At 41.1% G+C, this 11,016-nt stretch overlaps 1 protein-coding gene across 3 annotated transcripts in view; it reads right to left on the bottom strand.

Moving 5' to 3' along the window:
- Positions 1 to 3,879: 3,879 nt before the first annotated feature.
- CRMP1 (collapsin response mediator protein 1) overlaps positions 3,880 to 11,016 on the bottom strand; it is a 51,952-nt gene continuing 44,815 nt past the window's right edge. For all 3 annotated transcript variants that reach the window (XM_009890537.1, XM_009890539.1, XM_009890538.1), the window contains exons 13-16: positions 10,823 to 10,993; positions 9,422 to 9,601; positions 6,612 to 6,777; positions 3,880 to 4,892 (exon numbers count right to left, since the gene is read on the bottom strand). In XM_009890537.1, the coding sequence (XP_009888839.1) occupies positions 4,801 to 4,892; positions 6,612 to 6,777; positions 9,422 to 9,601; positions 10,823 to 10,993 (609 nt within the window). In that variant the 3' untranslated portion in view covers positions 3,880 to 4,800. The remainder of the gene's footprint in view (positions 4,893 to 6,611; positions 6,778 to 9,421; positions 9,602 to 10,822; positions 10,994 to 11,016) is intronic.

Genomic DNA, 11,016 nt, shown 5'->3' with positions numbered 1-11,016 from the left:
TATGCTTTTTTCCTCCTTTTTTAACATCAAGGGTAACAACTATTGCAACATTTCGTGATCGTGTTCAATCTATCTCATTCACAGTTTTATGACAAGGTTGTAGCTCAAGCAAACTCTAGGCATGGTGTTAGTCATTGAGTACATTGTTTATCATGAAAGAATCAAAGTAGCCCACCTCAATGGTCTCTCTGCTGTAGAAAAATGTGGAAAGTCTTGTCACGCAGAAGTCTTGCTGAAAAGCAGCCTGGGTCACACTGAAGAGGTGTGCAACTTAAAAGACTTATACTTGGGACCTTCAAGCTGGTGCCAGCTCCTGTGCAGTATGGGCAGTTTCATTTCTAGCATAAACAAGCACTCCTTAGTGTAAATCACACATAAAGCTCCTTTGATCCAGCCTGGGCACACCATAACCCAATACCAGGGCAAACACGAGGTTAGCACCTTCACTCTCTCCACCATGGCACCTACAGCAGTCTTTGGGAGCCGTTCTGACATCCAGAGATCCTTATATACAACAGCTTTTTGGTCATGTTTCTTCTATCTGAACTCAAACTCTCTATTTTTACTGTATTATAAGGCTCTTACACACTTTTTTTTTTAATTGAATACCCCTCACTATCGTCACTGAAACATACCTGGAAAGCTTATGCAAAGTTCACCAAAATCATGGTGGAAAACTATCCTCAAAACTTTTTTCAGATGACTGAGGTTTAATACTGGCCAGGTCTACATGGCAAGAATTAGCTGGTGCCAAATAGACTAGCTTGACAGTGATGGCAGAATTAAAAGGAGGCAGTTTGTCATTGTGCGTTAAGCTGCGCAGGTCCTTGCTTCAGGAAGCCGTAAATGCCAAGATTTTACATGGATTTAAAAGTGCCTTGGCAGATTAAGTCATGGCAGAAAATTCCACTGACAGCTACAGAGTACAAAGATGCTGCTACTTCTCAGAAATTACAAGGCACTGGGAGTGAAGGAATATTAGCATTATGTTTGCTCTTTTCTTCTGGCCTCCCTTAAGCTTATGTTGTTGGCTGCTGGAACCCAGAGAACATGGTCATCTGAGCTGGTCCAGTCTGCATTTTTAGTTCTTAAGGACGAAGACCAGTGTATTACTAAGAGAAACATTTAATGGCCAGGACAGCTGTCAGTTTTGGTGCAGTCTTAGCATCATAATTAACAGGCTTTGCTTCAAACACTAACATTCAAACATGTAACTGCATTGCTCTGTAGCAGACAAACACAAGACAAACTGGTCCAAACTGGCACTCAGGCAACAATCCGTGGATCCAGCCTTCTCTTCCATATCACTTGACTGACAAAGATAGCGCTCACACTGGTCATAGGGACCAGTTTTAAGGGTTCTGCAAATGGCAATAGGAAAGACCCAATTTTACATCCCTATGACTATATCAGGTATTAAAAGGCCATAGCCCTGCTGCAAATTTTTAGAATCTAAATGATTCAAAAACCATGAAAGCTTTGCACTACTTCCTTCTTGTAGTTGAGGTACCAGCAGCTCCCAACCCTCAAGTTCACAAAATGAACATCTTCCAGCTTGGTGCTCTTACAAGGGTGCAAACTCAAGTATAGTTCCCTATTCTGCAGATGTATTCAGGATCACCAGCTAATCCACATTTTGTTTACTGTTACTGTTTTATTTTTTTAAGGACAGGTTAGCGATGTAGGGGCAGGGGCATTGCTGTGAAATAGGCCTCCAAGTGGTAAGAGAAGCACCACTTACCTTGCTTGGTTTAAACCATTAGCAATGGCACGTGCTAGCTCTCCCACGGTGTATCACACTAACCATCCAAGTGAAGCATCCTTCACCTCACCTGGTCACCTTGCAGTAAGGTACCTGTGTTCCAAAAAAAAAAAAGCTGTTTAAATTACATCCAGGTAGTATTACGTGTCCAGAGTGGAGAGACCCAGGCATGGGACAGGATCCACAGGCTTCCTTCAGGCTGTCCCTGAGCAGCGGCACGGGAGCAGCAGTCAGGCTGCAGGGGCTTACGAACATCATGGGCACGCTAGCATATTTCTCCTCGGAGAAATCATAGCAGAGTTACATTGACCTGACAAGCACAGACTTGTTCGCACAGAAGCACTGAAGTGCCTCCCGAACACTCACACATGTATTTATTCACGGATACGTCACCGTGGAAAAATAAATGCATGTTAACAGTGGATCTTGACTAGCTTGTAGGAAAAGAGTTCTTTGGTTTAGGATGTCATTTAGCATGTAGGAAAAGTGGAATCTGTCAATAGTAGTTACACAACGATCATTTCTGTCACCTCAAGCATGACAAACCTTGTAGATCAAGTAGAAATTTTACTTTGAGGTGAACAACCATTGCTACTTGAACAAACCCATGCAAGAAAATCACTAAGGAAATTGTAACTAGCAGTTCCAAAATTTTCACACTATGTCAAATTTGCCGCATAGTTTCACAAGCCACCTTTATTTCTATTGTCAGGGTTAGATTACCAGAACTGTTGCTGGCTCTGTCAACGCTCATAGCAAATGGGTTGGAATAGGATGGAGATGGAGACTTGGCATTTCAGGATTGCCTTACCTGCAAGGCTGTGGGGTATTCCAGGGCAGGTTGCCCTCAGGCTTCTCTGCTAATGTTATTTTCCTTCATATAAAATACCTGAACCAGCAAGTAAGCAAGCAAGCCTAGGGATGAGGGCACTATGAAGGATGAGGCAATATGAAACATGAATTTGAATCCTTGGCAGAAGGGATTGTTCATGAAAAGCTTTATTTTTCTCTTATTTTGGGAGCAATCAATTCAGTTCACTGCAGGCTGAATTGACGCGTCTCTTCACTGGTTCAGACCAGTTCTTTGGCCAAAGCCAAAAGAAAAGCTGGCTATTCTGACCAGCTCTGCTGCCAGGTTTTCAGAGCAGGTTGACCAAAATGGAGTTTTCCAGGGTAGCGGTTCCTTTCCCGGGCAAGCTGAAGGTGATAGTGTACCGGCTTCAGAATAGGATGACAAGCTTCAGGTAGGCTACGTTCCCAAACCTCTATGTCCCACATGCAACTGGCGTACACCACATGCCCTGTGCCAACACAATGGAAAAGGATGGACCAGTGCTAAGTGCTCAAGCATCCCAGCTAGATAAAACCATTCCACTGGCATCACGCTGCTACAAGACTTTTCCTGGTGCAGCTTTGTAGTGTAGAGAAGGGCAAAGTGGTAGAAGGCCAAGGGGAGGTGTTTTTGACCTGCTTAATTTGTAGCCCCCACCCTCCACTGTAGCCCACACCTCCCACAACATCAGCAACACAATCAGAGAAGTAAAAAGCAATAGAAAAGGTTTCTTTACATAGTTTGTGAGAGTCAGAAAGACAAGGAGAAAGCATTTCCTTCACTCTCACAGAGAGAATACAAGTCCACTTTCCTCACCCTACCTGCAGCATGTCTCATTCATGCCATGCCTAAACACTTGTCCCGGTTCAGTCAGCAGAGAAAACCAGTATTAAGTCAAATATAGCTTAGGTCAAACTGGAGCACAGCATAGTGGTTCTGTACTACAGAGGAAGATGATGGCAATCAGCTGCCATTTCAAGCAAATCAGACGCAGTCTAATACGTCTTGGGAGAAAGAGAATTTAGGTCTCATTTGGCCAAAACTGAAGCTGCTGCAATGTAAACGGTAAGTATATTTTTACTGTGAGCTCTATTTAATTAATAGAGATTACAGCATGCTATAGTATGCATATGCAGACATCTACACATTTAACACTTCTTGCGATCTAAAGAGGTTCCTTCTTTTGCATGATGTCAACCTAAAAGACAATTTCTCCTGAGTTTTTCCATTCTAAATTTTCAATCACTGAGCAACAGCACTGGAAAGCAGAGGAAGACGCTTACCCATCAATTCATTTCCTTTATTTCACAAGCTTTGAATTCAGAAATTGAACCACGACTAGTAGATCTTGATACGGTAGAGTAAGTAAAAATGCATGTGATTACAAAGGAAAAACTTTGTACAAAAAACTTTAAAAATCCGACGGCAACTTGGATTATCTGTCAGTACCAAAAATCTCATGCAGAAGGAGAGCACTACTGCCCAGGTGGAGACATCCCTGCAGGGGTGGCAATGGCATTGGTATGTATAAATTATGGCTCTGTCTAAAATGGAAACAAGAAGGACACAGACTTGGAACGTACCGAGTGGGAACAGACAGGTGCTACAGAGACCATTTGTCATTACGTGTCCCGAAAATTTTCTGTGTCTGAAAGAAGTGCTTCTTGGGTTTATAATAAATTAAAGATGAAACAGAAGCTGCTTATACTACTCTACTGCATACTTTCGAGATGGCCATTTTCTTCCTTCATAAGTGTTTTTGGTGGTGTTTCTCAAATACGGACATTAATATTGGCATTGTGTCTAGTCAATTGTTGGCAACGTGTTCTAAAGGGACTCACTCACAGAATGCAACTTGCATAAATAACTCAGTAACATGCATTAACTACTCTAATACAGCGAAAGGGTGCAAAGGAACCATCATTCAGTTACGAGACAAAGCTAAAACCTGTAGTCACTAAAGGGGCAATGGAAGCACCATGCTTTAAGGTGACTATGGCATGAAAGCACAATTGTGAGGCAAGTAGTTCCAAGCAAACACACCACACTATTATCACCTCTTCCTATACAAAAAAAAAGAAAGACATTTCATTTTTTATTTCCATTAGTACCAAATAAAACTGTGGGTTCAATAACACAGATATTGGTGGGAACGGACATTATTCCCATGATCCTTCATCCTTGTGTTTCTGTCCATCATCATTTTTCAGCCAAGACTGGTAATATTAGAGCGACCACCAGGAGGTGCCACGATGCGGTGGCCAGTACGCCGTGGGTTATTGTCATCTATCTGAGCTCCTGCAGCAAGAGAAAAATCAGGAAACACAGCTATGAAAAGGAAAAAAGCACCAGCGGTGAGATGTTACCTGGCTAGTGCCAGCTATGTGCCCTTCAACATCACCATCAGCTGGTTTCTCTGAAGCCAGACCCCTGACTGAAATGCTAAACAGACCTTCGAGGCACGTTTCTGTGCCTAGCTCCAGCTGTCTTCAATGAGAAGTGTAGGCTGAGATGTTTGGGATCAGATTGATGCTCATCCCACATGGGGAATTGTTTTCCACTGACTTGAAGAGCCCATGCAGGGATGACAGCCTACAGACTGGATTTCTTTCATGAGATCAGACCCTGACAGAAAATATTACTGTTTTAATTAGAAAAAAACAACTAAACATGTATGTGCAGAGTGGATTTTTCAAACCTGACTCAATGATTTATCATACCCGTCCCCACCAAGTCCATGGGTCAACAGTACAGTAAATCTGATGTTAGTGATCATAAATCCATGAGGCAAGTAGGACTGAGCTGATGTAAACTTGTACCCACTTCAGACTGCTTTTAAAAATGTTGAAAGGTTAAGCTTAAGGTGACAGCAAGCTTTATGCAACAGTAAATATTGTCTGATCACACTCAGCTTCCTAAAGGCAATGTAAGACTACCATAAAAGCGTAGGATCGTTTTAAATACTATCGTAGTCTCTGGTTCTGATTAATCTCATAAGAATACAGTAATGTGCGTTTGCCTGATTTGGATCAAATTCATACCTAAATCCAGCAGTAGGTTGTGAAACCACAGCTTCAGATGCTTATGAAAATCCCACTTATCTGTTATTAAAGGTCAAATTTCTAAGCCCTTTTTTTGCTTTATATAGCTTTACGTATCTGTATGTGCTCAGAATGGCCCCAGGTGTATGGGCAAAAATATACTACAACTCACTAGAAGGGTTTTTAAAATATTTGCTCTCCTTGGGCTTTCTTCCAGAAGTTTCATTTAGTTCCTAAAGACAGGATCTGTCAGGGAGAAAAACTACACCATCGGCTCACACAGGGGAGAAAATCCAGTGACTTTCATAACATCATAAGAAGCCATTTATTTACCAATTGGGCTGTAGACTTTTGAAGTGTAAGGATTTGACACACTTGTAATTATCTTCAAAAGACAAGAATTATTTCCAACAACCCCAAAGGATGATTTTCCAGTTTGTTCCTTACGTACCATGGAATATATTTTGGGCACCAAAAGCAAAGAGGACAAGAAATACTCTTATCTGTATATGAATAGTTTTCTGCAGTTGGCCAACCACAGACAAGGACAGTTGAGGTTTCCATGTCTAGCGGTTTCTGGTGATGCAGCAAGAAAGAAATCTGAGATATCTGAGTGACGTGGGTTGCACCAGACCCAAGTCCCATCAGCTGTACATACCACCAAAGGGCCCTGGTCACATCAACCAGAGACCTCAGCTAACTGTAATGGGCCAGGTAAATAATATTAAAAGACTACACGCAGAAAAAAAAAATAAGATTGCAAACATTTTTGGCAATTTGTAAAATATTCCTAGAGAAAGAATGTATAAAAACATATATATACACATACATACATATATATATGTAAGTATATGCATGTATGTGAGTATACATAATCCTCTCGTATTTGATTAAAGAGGCAATTATAATTGAAATTTATCACCAATAATCCATACTCATGGCTTTAAAACATTTCTGATGAGTCAGGCTGACTTACCTGATAAGCTAAAATTGGATTGATGGAGGTTTCTGATTGGTGGGGGCTGGTTTTTGGCAGGGGAGGATTTAGTTGAGGGTGCAGGAGTGGCGTATTTTGGCGTAGCTGGGATTTCATACACGGGCCCATCATACATTCCTCTGGAGACTCCTTGCAGTCCTCCCACCTAGATCAAGAGGAGAACAAAAATCCAGACACTGAATGCTCTGGTAATGCTCCCTAATGATACCCCTGCCTATAGGCAGAGACAACTGAGCACAGAGCTATATTCTGCATTAGCTCAATTAAAACCACATCTATACTCTCATCAAAGCTACAATCTGCTTTATATATAAAGGAAATTATAAAGCTTCTTCCCTCCATTTATACGTATGTATAAAAATTGTAAGACAGAGATGCTTATTAGGTTTCCTTCACAGTCAATGGGAGAAATGGGATTCAAAAGAACAACAGGTCTGACCTAAGATGATTATTTTAAGATCAGCCGCCGTCACCTCTCCATTCAGAGGCTGTTCAGCAGCGTTGGTTCAGCTGCTGAATCCCACTTTGGTTGTTGCAAGACTGAAACCCACAACGCCGACTGCAGCGGTTTCACTCCTACCTCTATTTTCTCTGCTCCTCCCTCCCCTTCAGACATCTCATTATCCTCATTAGAACTCGTTGAAAAGTGGTGGCAATTTTTAAATTAAAATTTCAGAAGTTTCCACTTCTTAGCATAAACTAGAAAAGCAATTATACGCTAGACTGTGCCATGGGACCCATCTTTCATTATTTGTAAGTAGAGTATCTGTCCTTTGAGCTCTGCTTTCAGTTTGAGATCTCTAGATTTTATCCCTGTACAATTCCTATGAGAAATATGAGAAAAGACAAACAAACCAGTCTCAGTGGCCTTAAAATCACAGGAATCTAGGAAACAGTATTTTTAAGAAACAGTTCCCATTTTCAGGAAGAGCCTGAAGCCATTGAATGCAAAGCTCACCAAAAAGATCGGAAACCTGTGGTTATCAGATTATTGTTTCAGAGCCACTTCCCCAACAGGTTAACAGTGAAATTAAAATACCATACAGGAAGGACACTATTCACAGGGGTTTCATCCAGCTCATACAGAAATCAAAGCATCTTCCTTGCTGTCGGTGACGGGGACATCAGGCTCAGAAGAGCCATTGTCTCACAGACTGAGCCGAAACGAATTCCCAGGAGGGAGCAGGTGCCGATCACAGCAATGAAACCATCTCACAGGGACACCCCCGCAAAGGCAGGAATTTATACGGCCATCCCTGCTCCAGGGATAAATTTATACTGCTACCCTGTGCCAGTTACAGCTTTGCAGCCCCTTGTTTCACACCTTTTTCATATACTCCTTTGCTGTGCAGTGACATATTCAGTGATGTGACCATCACTGGGTTTTTCTAAGTATTTCCAATCAATAAAATTTGATAGTGGGAAAAGAAACGTGGACATCAATCTACTCTCCCTTCCTCTCGGCAGGCAGCAGAGGGAGCTGCAAGAGCAAAAATATCAGTCCTTTTCTTGGTCCTTTTGCAGACTTTTCCCTAAGTATACAAAATCAAAGGTCTTTCCCAAAATCCAGGCCCACTTGCAAGGTGCAGGTTACTTAGCCCAGTTACTTTTGTGCATAATCCTGGTATAAGACACCACTCTCTGATATTTGTTTTTGAAGTGGTGTTTTCACTATTGAAATGATATTTATATAATTAATATATCATTTTATATTGCAGTATATGAATATATTACATATATTTATCAGGTTATAGTAGTTTAATTTATATAGCACTCCCACGTGCTAAACCCTTGAGAGGTGAGTGTGAAGAGCGTGAAGGCCCATGTCATCTATGTGAATAATACGAAAAAAGTGCAATACGGATGGGTATTTTGCAAAACTTTTGCAGATGCATTTGATTTTTATAGTGCCTTTTCTCATTAGAAGAGCAGACCTTTTGTATCCCACAGCTTGACAGAACTTGTATGACAAATGATGAAAGATAAAAACTATCAACCTGCTCGTAAACTTAATTTCCGCTGCCACCACCCCACAAGCTATGATATATGCTTGGTCGAAGAAAATACGGGGTTTAGTCAATTTGTCTTGTTACCTGTCCTCACACAATGACTTTCCTCACACAATGACTTTCTTGCTCAGTGGCAAGAAGCGATTTTTAAGTAACCCTGAACTAGTGCCAAGTCAATTGGTTTTCAACAGAGGGGCGCTGATATAATTCAAAACCAGGAGTGACCCAGTGTTAAACTTGGTCGTTTCCCAAGCTTTTTATTAAACGCAAGAGTAAAAGTTTTCTGAGCTGTGAATGCTGCTAATACGCAGTTCGGCAAATGCACCAACAACAGTTCAGAGATGCCAAATCCATTGAGTATCTCTGGCTTATGTGCTTTTTCCTTCTCTGCAGGGTGGCTGTTCAGTATGCAAAGCTTAGCAACAATTTAAAATCTGTTCTTCTGGCTAACCCTCCTCTCAAAGAAGCTTTCTCTTTTTCCTGAATTTTAACTAAAAGTGAATTCTATCACTATTCCACCTCCTTTCAAAAGCCTGCACAGCTGGACATGAGGCAATTATGCACAACTGGCAATTATATGCTCTACCCACTGAAGCTCATGGTGTTAAGTTACATCAGTTCACATTTGCAGAGGAACCAGTTTTTTGGTCACATTTTCAACAAGTCATATATCATCCATCTGATATGGACTCATTAGCACAATAATAATTAGACCCCATGTGCTACTCTAGTTCCAAGAGCGTATCGCTACAAAGAAGATTAAATAATATCTGACATTACCTTATTCCTGATTTTGATGCGCTGGTAAAGATACTCAGGGAAAGGTTTGCGAGGGATGAAGCGGCCCATTCCCTTATTTACGTGCAGATTTCCATCTTCAAACACAATTTTCCCTTGGCTTATGACCACGAGTGGGGCACCATGGCACTCCATTCCTTCAAAAATGTTGTACTCAATGGCCTGGGGATCAACCAACATAGTCACCGCAAGTTCGGTACAAGATCTCTTTCAGTTAGTAACTTATAACCCGTATTTATAGTCAGAGTTTTAGACAACTGCCTTTAAGAGGTGTATAAAATCATTCTGCCTGAAGGAAAAGCAATGCATTCCAATGTGAAACGATTTTGAAGAATCTCTCTGAAAAGACTTCCCTGGATCACACTTTCCTTTCCATCAGGGTTTTACCCCATTTGTTTTTGAGGACTTTCCATATTTATCCAGGGCCTCTCGAAGTGCGTGAGCCTTAATAAAACCGTGATTCAGGTGCCAGATACCCAGAGGACATGGTCCCACCACGCATGTGCTGTGACTGGAAGGGAATTTCAAAGGGGCCAGCACACATATTTCTGTCTGAAAAAAAGCCCAGATAGGACCAGGAAAGCCTGAAGCTAAATAGGAATGATGGTCAAAGGGCAGGTGATTATTACTTTCTTGAAAATACAGAGAGATCCCAAGACAGAAAAATAGAAACCAAATCACCTCAACTCACTTTTTTAAAGTTTCTAAAGGTTTGTGCCTTTTTAATATAAGCCATGTTACTGGATTTCCAGTAAAACGTTTGGAAGAATTCCCCAATAGCACCAAGAACAGAGCAATAAGATAGCAACTTTAAGATACACAACACATAAGATGAAACCTGTCACAGTCAAAATCGAAGCAACTGTGAATCACCAGTACTCTGTACTAAGGGCAGAGAAGTATGTGGCAAAGCTTTGGAATTAAATAGAAAATCACAGCCATGAAGCTGCTCCGAGCTGTATTATCAAAATATTTAATCATGTCATAATTTAGAATACTGTTAATTTAATCATGCAATTTGTAACCTAAGGTGCTTTTCAGGTAACCAAAAAAAGTGACCCGGTTTTAAATTTATCATCACAGATTTACTAACCTCAGCTGCAGACCTGCTCATTCACACCTCGTTACAGATCTGCCACAAGCATACAAAAAATCGTGCAATGGTATACGCAGAGAGAAAAGAAATCCTTCCTGATCCCAGTGCTTCTAATGCAAGATTTCCATACTTTCATCTTCTGAAATATTTACCAATTTCAGAACAGGAATAGGCAGTTACATCACTCCTCTATATCCCATATATTTGGTGTTCACATGAATTAGATCAACATTTGAAAAGCAACAGTGGTATTTCTTTTTTCTTGCTGGTTTTCCTTTTCTCCTTACCGATTTATGGCTTTTAGCTGTTATAGTCTTCACCTTATCAGGGTCCCAAATAACCACATCAGCATCCGATCCTACAGCAATCCGGCCTTTTCTTGGGTACAGATTAAAGATTTTGGCAGCATTGGTGCTGGTGACAGCTACAAACTGGCTCTCGTCCATCTTACCTGTGGCCTAAAAACAATGTGACTTGAGCA

The sequence above is a fragment of the Charadrius vociferus genome, unplaced genomic scaffold (genome assembly GCF_000708025.1).
Source record: "Charadrius vociferus isolate BGI_N301 unplaced genomic scaffold, ASM70802v2 scaffold88, whole genome shotgun sequence".
NCBI classification, from domain to species: domain Eukaryota; kingdom Metazoa; phylum Chordata; class Aves; order Charadriiformes; family Charadriidae; genus Charadrius; species Charadrius vociferus.
The sequence above is the reverse complement of the archived record's forward strand: the minus strand, read 5'-3'. Positions and strand labels throughout refer to the sequence as shown.